The sequence below is a fragment of the Onthophagus taurus genome, chromosome 8 (genome assembly GCF_036711975.1).
Source record: "Onthophagus taurus isolate NC chromosome 8, IU_Otau_3.0, whole genome shotgun sequence".
Classification (NCBI taxonomy): Eukaryota; Metazoa; Arthropoda; class Insecta; order Coleoptera; family Scarabaeidae; genus Onthophagus; species Onthophagus taurus.
The window spans coordinates 9,459,033-9,475,207 of record NC_091973.1 but is presented as its reverse complement, the minus strand read 5'-3'; the positions used below and the strand labels follow the sequence as shown (position 1 = coordinate 9,475,207).

At 35.3% G+C, this 16,175-nt stretch overlaps 1 protein-coding gene across 1 annotated transcript; it reads left to right on the top strand.

Annotated features, from left to right (window-relative positions):
• The first annotated feature begins 6,488 nt into the window (after nucleotides 1-6,488).
• Nucleotides 6,489-9,726, top strand: LOC111413908 (uncharacterized). Its single transcript, XM_023045047.2, has 2 exons — nucleotides 6,489-6,611; nucleotides 6,929-9,726. The coding sequence occupies exons 1-2, from the start codon at nucleotides 6,597-6,599 to the stop codon at nucleotides 9,572-9,574; spliced, it is 2,661 nt and encodes an 886-aa protein (XP_022900815.2). The 5' UTR covers nucleotides 6,489-6,596; the 3' UTR covers nucleotides 9,575-9,726.
• The last annotated feature ends 6,449 nt before the right edge of the window (nucleotides 9,727-16,175 follow it).

Below are 16,175 nucleotides of genomic sequence, written 5' to 3'. Positions count from 1 at the left end.
AAACGACCCACTGTGATAATCTTATCGTGAAAATGTCGAATGAACGCTTGAAAATTGAGGTATCGATTGGATATCGAGGTCAACGTGTACCATTATTGGATTTAGTGAGGTTATTGGAAAGAAATTGGACCACCTGCAATCTTAAATTTTATAAAAATTTTCCTACAATATAATCACAAAGAAAAACGAATCAAAGCAATCGTAAATTAACAATGAAGCTTTCCCTGTATCAAATGAGAGATTGTTTTCGATTTAATATCACTAAAAGTCGTCCTCACAACCATGACATCAGTAATTTGCGGTTTGTCAAAGATGGAACTTAACTAATATTGCTGAATTAATAGTTGCACGGAGCTTTCTTCTAAGAAAACCACACGTAACATGAGAGCAAAGAGTGAAAGTAGAAAAGAAATAAATTGTTTATAATCGATTTGATTCATTTAGATGAAAATGCCAATGTACTTATTAAATGGACTTTTTTAATTCGCTAAATTTTAATGAGAAATAAACAATCTTAGTTAAAAATTGAAAAAGAGAAATAAATTTTGAATGTGTTTTTGGGTGACCTTTTGGGTAAACTTGAAGTCAGACGGCCTATCAAAAGCTACAAAGAGCCAATGGGTGTATAGCTGTGAGACGTGGATCGTATCATAGAGGGAGAAGAGGCTACTCAACACCTTTTTAATACATTTTGACACTCCCCAAAACGTTTTGGCACTATTAGTACTTTTGATACTGTTGATATTTATGACACTTATTGACATCTTTAACCCTTTTTTACATATTTTAGTATGTTGACACCTTTTGCTACATTTTGACACTTTCTGCTACACTTAGACACTTTTTGATGTTTTCTGACGCATCTTGGCGGTTTCTAAAATATGTGTCCAAAACACCTCTTCTATGCTTCTGTAGGTAGATGAGCAGGCAGATTCATTTTTTATTACAGCCGCTTTTCCTTGATTATATGTACATCTTTGGGAACATGTAATTAGTAGCTAATTTTATTCTCCTCCATGGTTTCAGTTTGCTGATTATCGTCCAAAAATATCGAGTCTATCAGTGTACTGGGAGTTTCTTCCCAATCAGCTCATTTTATCTGTAGTGATTTTATACTCATTTTTAATCTGTTCCACAGCCTTCATCTTTCAACCTGCGTAATAGCTCTTTGATACGTAGTTGATTGAAAACTGTTTTATCTGGTTGATGATTTCCTTCTTACTCATTAATGCCTAGGTAATTAAAAAGCAGGTAATGTATAATTTGGTAACTTCGTAGGTTAATAGAGATCAGGAGAGAAACCAATACCGGGCGACACAGATTAGGATTAGCTAGCGCGTCTACAGTTAGGAAATTGAATAATGAAATGAGAGTGCAACATATATCGCTGTTACTTGCTCATCACAAAACTGCAAAACAAAGAAGATATACGACAACAATGTCTAAACAGATATTTTTCGGGATATCGAGACAAGGGCGACTAACTTCCAAGCTATGTTCCTAAAACTAACAGCACTGTGTAAAGAGATCAAAAACGACTGCAGGAAAGATAAGAATAAGTACCTTGACGACATACGTCTAGAAATAGAACAACACACAGACACAAAACGAAACCAGTGATACATTCAAGAAAATTGGATAGATAACGCGCAGTTTTACTCCGAAATAATAATAATAATAATCACTTTATTCGGGCAATTTTATAATTACAATCTTGTGTACACGGTGTCCCAAATTCGTTGTCCGCATAGGCTATCTCCGAAATTAAAAGAGATAGACAAAAAGTAGCTTACATGTCATGATCTTGTATTTCGAGAAACTGTTAATGCCGAAAACTCCGAACAGCTATTTATTATTACTAGTTATTGAACAGTTCGCAAAAATTCTTTTTGTTCTTTCTAAAACTACTGTATGTATTTAAAAGTTAATGTTGCTATAGAGATAACCATACCATGATGGAAAACATTTCCATTCAAAAACATTCAGTAACAACTCTGGCATTATATGCTGGAGTTCCGTCATATTGAAAATATATCATTTGAGACATATTTAATGGCAAATTGTCGACAAAAGGCTCAATGTGCTGGCTTAATGTATTGAGATACCTACCCGAGTTTAAGTTTTCATGGTAGATACTATATGCCACCTATATTCTATTAATTAAATCGTATCATTGAACCCGAATCTTCTTTGAGAACTTCATTCTTATCTGATAACATATAGCATACCATCATATTTCATTTTTCATAATTTTCAAAATGAATTGTAAAGTTTTATTCGGTTTCGTTATACTTTGACACTTAATATGCTGGTGCTCTGCACCAGCACATAATAACAGAGTTTATAGCAAATTTTTAAATACAAACCTTGGCAATTATTGGATACATTATTTTCCATCATAGTATGTATGGTTATCACTATAGCAACATTAACTTTTAAATACATACAATGTATGTAAACTAATGTCATTAGGAATAATCAAACGTATATCTTTTGCTTTTATTGGTATTTTTATTGTAAACTCTGCCTGACGCGTTTCGGCGATCTACGCCATCTTCGGAGTCTTGTTTTGTTAGGTTATGTGGTACATCTATAAAATATTAGTTTCCTTCTTAAGTGCTAAGGTCAAAATGTTTTTTGCGAAGATTATTTTTAGTTTTTAATAACAAATGGGCTGGATTTAGATCGCCGAAATGCGTCAGGCAGAGTTTACAATAAAAATACCAATAAAAGCAAAAGATATACGTTTGATTATTCCTACATATATTGGTAATAAGGATCGCCATGTATAATGTCATTAGTTTTAGATAGAAGAAAGAGAATTTTTATTAATTATTCAATAACTATAAGAAATATACCCAACAAACTATATATATTTGTTAATAGAAGAAAATAGCAAATTATTTTAGATCATAGCCAATTATGGTTTCCATTTAAAAAAATAAAGTTACGTCTAAAATCTCGAAAATAAAAGATTGGAAAAAATTCTACCTACGGTATTGAATTCTTCGTAAAAAGTTGCCCATATAATGTTTTATTTATAATACTCCATGTTTGATAATAAATGAGATATTCGTGGTTATCGTTTTCGCAAAATTTTCAGTTCAGCTGTTCGAACTTTTCAGCATTAACATTTTCTCGAAAAACGAGATCATGACATGTAAGCTATTTTTTTTCTATCTCTTTTAGTTTCGGAGATGCCTATGCGGACAACGAAATTGGGACACCCTGTACAATCTTTTGAAGTAATATAATATATAGATAATATACCTCATTGGGTACAAGAATGGTGTACAAAAAAAAAAGAAATGATGAAAATACAAAAAATAACACAAACTATTATAAAAGAAATTTAATTTAGTTATTGAGAAAAAACCCCGAACATATACTCAACTTAACAGAAATAAAGACCGTAAAATAAACAACAAAACGAAAAAAAAAATAGGATAATTGCAAGGAAATAATGAAAACTCATAGAAGAATGACAGATAAAAGTTAAAAGTTAAATTCACACATAGACAGCTACCTACACACAGAAGCCCTCCGTCATCCACCCATCACTCAACATTTTAATGCTTTTTTTTTAAATCGGTTCAGGAGCAGTGCAATCAGGTGCCGAGGTAAATTATTGTATATGGTGTACATCTGATAAGAAAAACATCGTTTGAAAAATTCTGTCCGGTGGGAAGGAGGTGTTATCATCTTCAGTGATGACCCTATAATACAAGCAGGTCTTGTGGATGTATCTGCGAGATTTCATGTTCAGCCATTTTAACTGCTTAAAACCAAAAGACACATGATCATATTTCCTCAGGCCGAAAATTAAACGGATGCACGAGTTCTTAAGGTTTTGAATTTTTCCCTGATGCCTGGAATCCAAAAAAAGCCCCGTATATGCTGTCACAGTAATTGAAGTATGACAATATCAGAGAGTCACATAAAAGTTTTTTTTGTGTGCCAGTCGAGACTATAACGATTAGAGAAAATCAATTTTAACGGCCATAAGCTCGACCAATCAACTGATTAATGTGTTCCCTAAAGCTCAACCGAAAAGGCATAAAATCGCGAGCAATAAGAACGGAGGAGGTGTACTGTTGACTGACAAATCTCAGGTCAAAAAGTTGAAACGAAGGAAAAGTTACTGCAAACAACTTATCTCAACAAATACACAGAAAGAGCCCTCAGTTATGAGAGAGGAAGTAAGTGTTGCACTCAGAAAACTAAAACCAAGCAAATCACCAATCTGAAAACAAACCACGATAACGTCGTGGATGAAATGATGACAACATTATATTATGTTATGCACAGAATATGCCAGCTGATTTGGGATCTGAGGACTGGACTAAATCGACATAATATATGTCCCAGTCCATAAAAAATGTTTCAGAGAGATATGTGACAATTATCTCTCTTGGCTGTAGACGTTCTTAGCAGAACGTCTTAGAAGAACGTCTACAGCCTTACATATTGTCACAACTACCACCAGAGCAAGCGGGATGTGCCAGGACGTGGAACGCGAGAAAAAATATTAAACATAAGAATCATAGAAAAGATTAGAGAATTTATCATGCCTACTTATTTATACCTTATTGTACAAAAAGGGCTTCGATTACGTTCAATGATATAATGTGTGGCACATCCTGGATGAAATGGGCGTACCAAGACATGTCATTCATAATCATCATCAAGAGTCTCTACGAGAATAACACAGCATACGTAAGCGTTGAGAACGAGCTGACGATGAGGAAAGACTGGAAAGAGATGAAGAAATGCGCGAAGCCATGACTTGACTAACAAACATATGGAGAAGTCATGTGCTGGTAATGAACCTGGTATTCTCTATTTTTCTTTATGAATCAGAGCGTTGGTAGTTAAAAACGAAGCACAAAAAGAAAATGGATGCCCTGGAGATGTTTGCTGGCGCGGAATGCTAAGAATTCCATGAACACAGAGGAAAACTAGTGAGTTAATAATCAGTCCTGGTGACTGGAAACATTGAAAATTTTTTGGACACGTGGTGCGAAGATCTAGCAAAAGATCGCGTGGAAGATTCCCTATAAGATACACTGACCTTATCACAAACATTACATTTAGGATGGCTGAAAACAGGGATGAATGGAGAAATCCGCTGTAGAGCAACACATGAAAGTACGATTCTCTAATACGAGATTTCGACTGAGAAGAAGATGTATACAGGACGTTTCTGTAAGTCGTGGCATAATTTTAATCACAAATACTAGAGTCAAAATGATGACGACTCGTGTAAAAATTTTTGGTCTACACCTATAAATGGCTAAGATATAGGCCATCAAAGTTAAGATATTTTTAAACATTTTCTTAAATATTTTCAATATGATTTGTCTTAGAAGGATAAAATTTGGCAAGCAGTGTAATGTTATCATGAGAAATCGTTTAAGGTCAATTTTGAAAATATTGAAACACTAAAAATTTGTTATTATGGTATAAACCCTTAAATTTTCCAACTGATTCTAAATTATTACTCAACGTAGCATAAAATCTGGATTTTCTTCGGTACAATTATTCTTTAGCATTTTTCAAATTAATGGTTATCTACAAAAAGTACTTTTTTTCTGAAAACACAGCATCAATAGTACATTTTTCCATCATAGTATGGCAACACAGAGGGATGACCAGCAATTTTTAATTCTTGTACTCTCGATCAATGGTATGGATACAATTGCTGTTCATGTAGGACATGCCAATACGTACCTTTGGATATTCTGAAATGTCTAAATTGTTGCTATCAACAGTACTAGCAGTACTACGATCTGTCACAAAATCCAAAATGTTTTCTTCTAGTTCAGGTGTACCAACTGACCTCTGATTCCCGTTATTTACATACTTCTGTCTTAAATTTGCTATCTCTCGTAAATGTCTTTCGATATTTAGAAATGTTTTTCTATCAGGTTGTCTTTACTTACAATTTGTTTCCATAGGCACCTAATATTAATGAATAAATGTATGCTGTTTCCATCCCTAATCAATTTGGTTTCAGCATTTCGTGAAATATTTTCATTTTATTAGAAAGATTCAAATTTGGAGAATTTTTAATTTTGAGTATGTATTAATTTAAAAAATCATTTTTTATATAAAACCAAAATTTGAGATTTGAATTTAAAGATTTTATATATGATAGTGATGGTAATGCTTGGAACTAAGATGAAGGTGGTTCATAAAAAAGGAAAAAGACGAGAGAGTTTATGTAACGCTTCAGGATACGAAACGGTGTGGTCATCGTTTGGACCGCGTCATTGCATTCTAATTCACGGACAAGGCGTGATACTTATTCTGTACATGCACTTTCTTCATCCTACTTTCTCCCAATCGTAAGTCGATTTTTTAGCATCCCTACTATGCCTTTATGGCCGGGCCGACTGTATTAAGAAGGTGGGGATCATCTCCGCGCTATTCTATATAACAACGATCTTTGGAAGTTTTTCGATTATTTAAAAAAAACTCGTTGAGATGGCCAGGTGAAGACACCCTTTTTAGTGCACGGACCGGTAGTATATAAAGTTACTGTAGTTGTAGTGTTAAGTGCCACATAAAGGAGTCAAAAAAAGAGGATACGCATAATGCGGACGCATCAGGTTGGTCAGTTTATGTCCCTGGGATTTCCGCGTTGCTAACAAAAGAATTTTAAAAACCTGGGCCCTTTTGTTGGTAGATTTTTCGTGTGGCCTGGTAACGTTTCAATAATGAACCAGTTATAAACAACGGCGAGCTCGATGAAGTTCGAACCTTTATTATTGACACGTAATTTACGCCGCACTTCTGGTGTAACGAAACGCACGATGTAATTTTAATTACCGCGCTACTGATTATTTTAATATTTATTGTCGATTTAATTTGCTCTATTCGAAACGGACAACTTTGTTCACAAACTGATTGATATATTTGTCCCCAGGTGCTTGTTTTGGTTGCGTGCCTCTCTCTAGCTGCCCAACAAATCGATGCTGTGGTTAATTCCGGTGCCAATACAAAAGACTCTATTAGTGCCAGTACCGAAACTAATTCGGAAATTAATAAAGATATTACCGCGGAAGTCACCGATTCAACTCCGGCTGAAACCGAACAAGAAGCTGATAAACGAGAGGCTGTTATTGATCTTACTGGGATTTATGGAACTCCAATAGATACTTATCTTCCGCCGGGTGGAATAGGTGGAGTTGGTGGACTGGGAGGAGTGGGTGGAATAGGAGATAGTTTGATAGGTGGAGTGGATGCTAGTTTACCAATACCGGTTTATGGAGTTCCTAATTTTGGACAAAATATTATTTACCCCGCACCACCACCGGATGTTCCTCCACCTTTACCGGCTCAATACGGAGTTCCAAATCCACCGCCCAAAATTAGTTTTGCACCTAAATATAAATTGCCAAGAATTAAATATGGACCTCCTTTTAGACAACATTTTCCGAAACCAATTTATGGTCCACCAAGGAAACCTTATTTCCCTAAACCAGTCTATGGACCCCCAAAACCACATTATGGACCACCAAAACCACATCTTTCAAAAATCATTTCAAAACCAATTTATATTCCAACAATTCCTGACGCTCCCATTTTAAATCCTCCACCAGTTAATTATGGACCACCAAGTATACAACCCATTAAACAATATGGACCACCACCAGTGATTCATGCTCATCCACAACATGTAGTTCATGGTCCCCCACAACACGTAGTTCATGGCCCTCCACAACCTGTAATTCATGGTCCCCCACCAGGAGTTCCAGCACCACCAACTCCACCAGATATTAAATATGATGGTTGGCAACCAATTTCTGGATTAGTGTCTAAACCACTTCATGATACTTATGGACCTCCAAAAGATAGTTATGGCCCACCAAATGATAGTTATGGACCACCAAAAAATACTTATGGTCCACCAAGTAATAATTATAATCCACCTAGTAATAACTATGGCCCTCCATCGAATAGTTATGGTCTTCCAACGAATAGTTATGGTTCTCCACAACCCACTGATGCTACTATAAACTCAGATTTTACTCCCCCGCAAGAAGGAACTGTTGGAATTGATTCTTTGGGTCTCCAAGATCATTATAAATCTGCCGGTGTCGTTTCTGATTCTTATGGTGCTCCATTAAATTCAGTTACTGGATCTGGTGGGGTTGTGCAAATATCAGGAGAAGCACATCATCAACAAAGTCATCAAAATCACCAAGAAATTAATCAGAATCAACAAAATTATCACCAAGATCTAAGCGTAATTGGTTTAGGTGGAGATAACGCTTTGTCAGTTGTAAAAAGTGTGGGATATGAATTGCAAGGGTTTGATACTTATAACCCACAAAGTTCTTATTCCTCGTCTAAAGGATATAAATTTACACAAAGTAATGATTATAATAACGTGAATAGCGCTTTTGGAGTTCAACACTTTTCGAAAGATATTGGATTGATCCCACCAAGTGGAGTTTACGGGGTTACTCCAAGTAATCAGTATGGAACTCCTCTTTTCCAACCAGCTAATAATTTTAAAGCAAGTTTAAAACGCCCTGTTGTATTTAGAGATTCAATCTCATCGGGACATGCTCAAACATCTGGTTTTATAACCCCACCGTTGCCCGATATAAATCAAAATTTAAAACCGGTCAAAGAAGAAATTAATGAACCTAGTGATTTGTACAGTTTACCTCATATCGATAGACCAGTTTCCTTCCAAAACCTGGTTCATGGTTCTTCAACTGCCGGATTAACCAGCGAGATAAACTTTAACGCTGTTGATTCTCAACAAGGATCTTATGCTCTTCCTCTACAATCGAATGGTTACGATTTTAATACCGTTGGTTATTCTAATGGGTATCATCATGATTGCAATTCTCATGGATCCCAACCCATTCCTCCCCAATTTAATTACGGAATTCCAACGGGAGATTTATCAGGATCTCATTCGTTAAAAGTTGCTGCTTCTAGCAATTCAATTAGTGAAGCAGCCCAAGATGTTTATGCAAAATCTTTTGCGGGAAGCCTTGGTGGTGGAGAATTAGTCAAATCGGAAAGCATAGATTTAAACAATATCCCACTTCAGGGTGCTTTAGGAAGTTATACTTTACAAATCCAATCAGCTGATGCTTTAGGAGGAGCTGATTCAAGTTCCCCTGGTATTCCGCATGAGCAAGTTTTAAATGATGGGTTATTACAATCTATTTTAGCTGCTATTGAACAACAACCACAACATGTATCTCAACAACATATATCTCAACAACAATCTCAAGAATTTGCATCTCAAGAATTTGGATCTCACGAACATTTGAGTTTACCAATTGAGGTGAATAGTAGATCGGATACAGAAAGTCAAGGTTCTGTAAAGAATACCGTCGTAGCATTACCGGAAGAAAGCAAAAATGGAAGTAAGGGGAGCGGCGAGAAAGTTGACGATAACGATGTAGCGATTTACCTAAAGTCGGACGACTCAGAAATGAAAAAAAGCGACACCGAGAGCTACGTATCCGTGAAAACGGCAGATACAAATTATAAATACGACCTGAAGACACCATCAAAAGACGAAACGTCGGAAAGAAGCGTTTAGGGAGACGTTTGTTTTTCACTTTCCAAAGAGCTCTCGATATTTATTTTACTTTTAGATTAATTACTTTTCTTTATTTTATTCTAATTTTTTAATTTAATTTAATAAACCGATTTTGTGTGAACTGATGGAAGAATAAAGTAGTTGAAAATCTCGTTGAGCGTTTTTATTTACGTAATTAACATGCCGAGAAGTTTTTTAGCATGGAATTTTAAACGAATTCCTTCGCTTTGCACGCAGAATTTCTATTTCCACTTCTCGGCCGACCGTGAAAATATTAAGTAACGGAAAAATTACGCAATATAAACCGGAAATTGTTAAAAACTTTAAAAAAAATCTTTGATAAACTAATAAAGTAATATTTTTAGTTGGAAAAATTGATTGAAAGAATTTCATATAAGTGGAAAATGAAAGTTTTTTTTTTAATAAAATTGAATCGTACAAATTAAATAGAATTATAACCGTTTAGAAAGTTATAGTTAAATAGAACGATGGTAAACATAAACCAGTCGGTTTCCCATACATATTCAAGATGTTACTTTCTTAAGAAACACACCTAGTTCTTTTGACCGGTCAAGTGTTTAGGGTTTGGCCTTGAAATTTCATTATGGACCAATGTGGAGAAAGTATTCTGGGTCAATATCCAGCCGGACACGGAGTAAAAGTTTTTAAGGCTTTATTTTTCGGGGTCACCCATCGACATTTCACCGTGTTCTTCTCCGCTCCCAAATTTTACTTATTTATATTCAATTTATAACCCCCGTGAATTTCCAAATTGTTATTACGCACAAATAAGCCCCGACCTGTTAGTTTTGAATGATTGATCGTGAGGGCGCAACGCGAAAATGATGCTACCCTGATAATTAAAAGCAAATACGACGCAAACGGCGATCGTATAGTCGGCTCGCGAATAAACAGAAAGCAATTTGGGATGTAATAAAAATAATAAACCTTTACATTCTCATTCAAACAAATCCCTCAAATTTTAATAATTTTTTAGCACAAGCATTCCATGAGAGTGACGTTTCTTCTTGTACTTTTTTTTTTTAGTTTATAAGTACATGTGCTAATGGAAAACAAACGGTTTGTATTCTTTACGCTAATGGCCACGTCGTGTTCACCTTAAAAGAGAATTTGCGTTCAAGATAAACGAGTCGTTAAAACGCGGCTGTGGGAATTATTAAAAATCCTCGAATAATACGAGACGGCGATTACGACGACCCACATTCGCGAATATTGTCAATTTTCTATTTTATTCCACGGAAAAGTTCGCGTGATGGTGGAAAATTAAAAATATCCTATTTTATTACGCGTTATTAAAAAGGGGAGTGTTAAATCTGCACTGTTATTAGGTACTCCGTCTGGCAAAGTTAATACATGCCATTATTATAACAGTCCAATTAATCTAATCTTTATTTTAGACCATAAACTAGCAACTATCATTTTTTTTTGTTATAAGTAAAACTAAAGTTGACATAAAAAAAGTTTGATTTTGTTTTATATTGGCGATTCTCTCGATAATCGAGAATTATAACCTTATCAACCCAAAACTGGTTGCCACATTATAACGCCTCGGCTGCAAGATAGGCGCGGCTTCTTATTATCAGCATTCCAGGGTTTTTCTTGTTTACCTAGTCTTATTCTTGCCTAAACTCATTTCAGTATGCAGTCTTCCTTCTGCTCAGTCTCTCTATTATATTTCCAGTTTCTCTTCAATGTCTTTCTTATATTATTATTTTCTGACCACCACAAATTGTATAGAAAAACTCATTGCAGATATTATAGCATAGTTCTCAAATGGGCCGGTGAAACTGTGTCTGATGTGCCAAGAGTAGTGAACTTTTTGCCGATCATTTCGACGCTATGTATTGTCCTGCATCAGATGAAACTACAGGTCGTTACCTGTAGCGCTGGTCATGATACCAATCCTGTTATATTCGGTATCTCCGAAGTCAGTTACCCAGATGGGATTTCTGCATTTTTAGTTTATTCTTACATATTTTCAACTTAATAATCAAAAACTCTGAAATTATAAAGATATGGAAATTGGGAAAAATTATCGGCCAATAGCCTTCATCAATCACTTTGCAACGTTATTTGAACAAATTGTAGCATCCAAAATTGAATTGTACACTAAAGCACGATTGTCGGAATGTCAGCACGGTTTCCACAGAGATAAATCTTCTACCACTAACCTACTAAGTTTTGCCCAATATGTATCTACCGCACTGGACTGTCGTGGAGAGGTTGATGTAATATACACTGATTTCTCACGGGCATTTGACTGTTTGCATTTTTCGTTGTTGACGATGACACTGGAGAAATTTGGGTGCGTTGAACGTTGAACTGGATGGTGTTAAATCTAGGTATATAAACGTAAATAGTGGCGTACCTCAAGGTTCCATTCTAGGCCCTCTACTGTTTAAAGTCTTTGTGAAATTTGCCTGCGTGTTTCACTACAAATGCACTTCTTTACGCAGATGATTTCAAATTATTTACCACTATCGGTAGTGAATGAGTCTGTATATCGCTTCAGTTGGACCTGGATAGACTTTCTTTATACTGTACTGACAACAGAATGATCCTAAATACATCCAATTGTCAGGTGATGATGTACAGCCAGAAAACGAACATTGCTTACTTTGACTAGAAATAGTTTAGAGTTCGCAGACATCAAAACAGTACCTACTCTTTACTTTACGCTTGTGCGAAGCAAACTTGAATACCGCTGTAACGTTTGGTCTACGATTTTTTAACATACATTGCCATCATAGAAAAAGTACAACGTAAGTTCATTAGATTCATCAATCTTTTACATCATTACAATCTCCTTAGCCTAGAAGATAGAAGGAAGAATATGTCTGCCAGGTATGTGCGCAATGTGATGTCGGGTGTGGTGAATGTGTCAAATATTCTATCTCAGTTGATACGACCAAGCCTATATTATTTTTCGAGATGTCATTTTCTGTTTCTGTCATTGGTACTTTTAGTACTCTTCTTTCTTATAGTTTATATGTCTCTATTACTTTAGTTTTTCTCTGTGCACTTCACTTGGGTTTCAATACTTTAGCTTTAACTATCTCGTTTTTGGGAATACTGTGTTTTCCGTTGAGATAATAAAGATTATTATTATTATCTGACACTTCACAATTTTGCTATTCTTCTTTTAGAATATCTCTTACTTTACAGTCTCCTTCCTTTTTGCCAACTCTCTTTAATCGATTTCCAGTCTCTAATCAACCACTTTCTTCAATTAAGTTTCCATTCTCTGTTCAGTTTATTTCATTTCTTTCCATTTTCTTTCCTCCCTACCCAGCATTCTTTTTTGTATCTAGTTCGCGTAGCGTATTTTTCCTTTTGCCAAACTCTAATTAGTTAAGTTCCACTTGCTTGGGGTGGTGCGAGCACTAGTAATAACATTTCCAGGGTACAGCGAGGAGTTATCAGATTTTTTTGACCATCTTTTCTTATATTAAATAACCTGACTTTTTCATGCCTATAGATCTACCTAAGGGAGGATCTAGTTTCATTAACAATACCTAAACTTCTGCCAGTAGTAATTAACTAAATAGTAAGACACATCTATGCCATAGGAGATAAAGAAGAATTCGGAATTATATATTTAGATACATATTAGATACAGTTATAAGTTATAATTGTAGATGAATACATATTTCTTTTTTTTTGTATGTGTAAACTGTGTGTGATGTGCCAACAGTAGTGAACTGTTTTGCCGATCATTTCGACGCTATGTATTGTCCTGCATCAAATGAAACTACAGGTAACGATCGCGCTGTTCATGATCCTGATCCTGTCATATTCGGTATCTCCGAAGTCAGTTACCCAGGTGGGATTCCTGCATTTTTAGTTTACTCTTACATATTTTCAACTCAATAATCAAAAACTCTGAAATTATAAAGATATGGAAATTGAGCAAAATTATCTTCATCAATAACTTTGTAAAGTTATTTCAACAAATTGTAGCATCCAAAATTGAATTCGACACTAAAGCACGATTGTCGGAATGTCAACATGGTGTCCACAGAGATAAATCTTCTACCACTAACCAACCTACTAAGTTTTGCCCAATATGTATCTACCGCAATGGACTGTCGTGGAGAGGTTGATGTAATATACACTGATTTCTCACGGGCATTTGACTGTTTAGATTTTTCGTTGTTGACGACGAAACTGGAGAAATTTGGACTCTCTTATACATCTACTTATGTGTCTAATCGCAGCCAATACCTTGAACTGGGTGGTGTTAAATCTAGGTATATAAACGTAAGTAGTGGCGTACTTCAAGATTCCATTCTGGGCCCTCTACTATTTAATGTCTTTGTGAAAGATTTGCCTGCGTGTTTCACTACAAATGCACTTCTTTACGCAGATGATTTCAAATTATTTACCACTATCGGTAGTGAATGAGACTGTATATCGCTTCAGTTGGATCTGGCTAGGTTTTCTTTATAGTGTACTGACAACAGAATGAGCCTAAATACATCTAAATGTCAGGTGATGACGTACAGCCAGAAAACGAACATTGCTTACTTTGACTATAGGATTGGAACGGATCATCTACCGCGAATTTCTACTGTTACGGACCTCGGGCTATGGTTTAATGCAGGTTTGTTTTTTACCGAACATATTAACAAAGTGGCTTTGTTACTAGAAATAGCTTAGAGTTCGCAGACATCAAAACAGTACTTACTCTTTACTTTACGCTTGTGCGAAGCAAACTTGAAAACCGCTGTAACGTTTGGTCTCCGACTTTTTTAACACACATCGCCATCATAGAAAAAGTACAACATAAGTTCATTGGATTCATCAATCTTTTACATCATTACAATCTCCTTAGCCTAGAAGATAGAAGGAAGAATATGTCTGCCAGGTGTCTGCGCAATGTGATGTCGGGTGTGGTGAATGCGACCAAGCCTATATTTTTTTTGCAAGATGTAATTTTCTGTTTCTATCATTGGTACTTTTAGTACTCTTCATTCTTATAGTTTATATGTCTCTATTACTTTAGTTTTTCTCTGTGCATTTCACTTGGGTTTCAATAATTTAGCTTTAACTATCCCGTTTTTGGGAACACTTTCCGTTGAGATAATAAAGATTATTATTATTATCTGACACTTCACAATTTTGCTATTCTTCTCTTAGCATATTTATTACCTATACAGTTTCTTTACAGTCTCCTTCCTTTTTGCCAACTCTCTTTAATCGATTTCCAGTTTCTAATCAACCACTTTCTTCAATTAAGTTTCCATTCTCTGTTCAGTTTATTTCATTTCTTTCCATTTTCTTTCCTTCCTGCCCAGCCTCCTTTTTATATCTAGTTCGCGTAGCGTATTTTTCCTTTTGCCAAACTCTAATTAGTTAAGTTCCACTTGCTTGGGGTTGTGCGAGCACTAGTAATAACACTTCCAGAGTACAGCGAGGAGTTGTCACATTTTTTGGATCATCTTTTATTAAATTAAATAACCTGACTTTTTCATGCCTATAGATCTACCTACGGGAGGATTTAGTTTCATTAACAGTACCTAAACTTTTGCCAAAAGTAGTAATTAACTAAATAGTAAGCCACATCTATGCCATACGAGATAAGGAGAAATTAGGAATTTAGTTACATTAAGTTATAAGTTATACTTGTAGATGAATACATATTCTTTTTTTTTGTATTTGGTGTGAAAATGAACACATAAAAGTACAAGAGAAAAGGTCGTTTGGATTTATGGAATGATATTAAGAGCACATGTGCATATCTATGAGTTAGGGTGGCCGGGTTCAGATTATTATGGAAAATTGCATCTGCAGTGCGGCCCAGGGGGGAAATGAAGGAAGGGGATTGTTTTTGGGGGGGGGGGGATGTTTCGAGTTAAATGTTAGCGGGTTTTTGAAAATTTTTAAAAGTGTAAACAGAGCTGTCGACGTTTATTAAAAGAAAGCTTTAACCTACTGGGACGTTTTCCAAATTTCGGTTGAATTTAAATTTATGGTTGGATAGTCGAGGAGAGATTCGCGGGTGGCCAAAAGAGGGGTTTGACGATCGGGTACGAATTATAAATTCTAATTGCGCGGTTACCCTAAAATAAAAATATTTCACGGCAGTCACATACACAATATTTCTTTTAAATAAAAGTGGGCCCGTAAACATAAATCTCTTTTATTATTCCGGTTGATTTTCAAACTACCCCTTGTAGCTTGCACCCTTTTCAGGGGTTAACCGGCTCCATACGTGCCCGAAATATAAATATATCATTTTATATTTAAGTAACTCTCGTAGATTGCATCCGAAAACTTCGCCGACTTATGCTTTGATTTACTCCTTTTGTATGTTAAGTAACCTCAACTATCTTATTTCTGCGCAGAAAATATTTTTTCAAAAATAATTATTGCTGAAAGGTTTTTTTTTGTCATAAAATAATAGTGCTATGTAAACATTGGGATGTAATAACGTACGTGGTATATTTTCGAAGTTTTGTTTAAAACCGGTGGAAATACAATGGAGGCGTACTCGTTAGGTAATAATTTATTAATGCATATTTATAATGCAAAAATTATTAGCGGTTATTTAATACTCGAACACAAAACAAAAATCAAT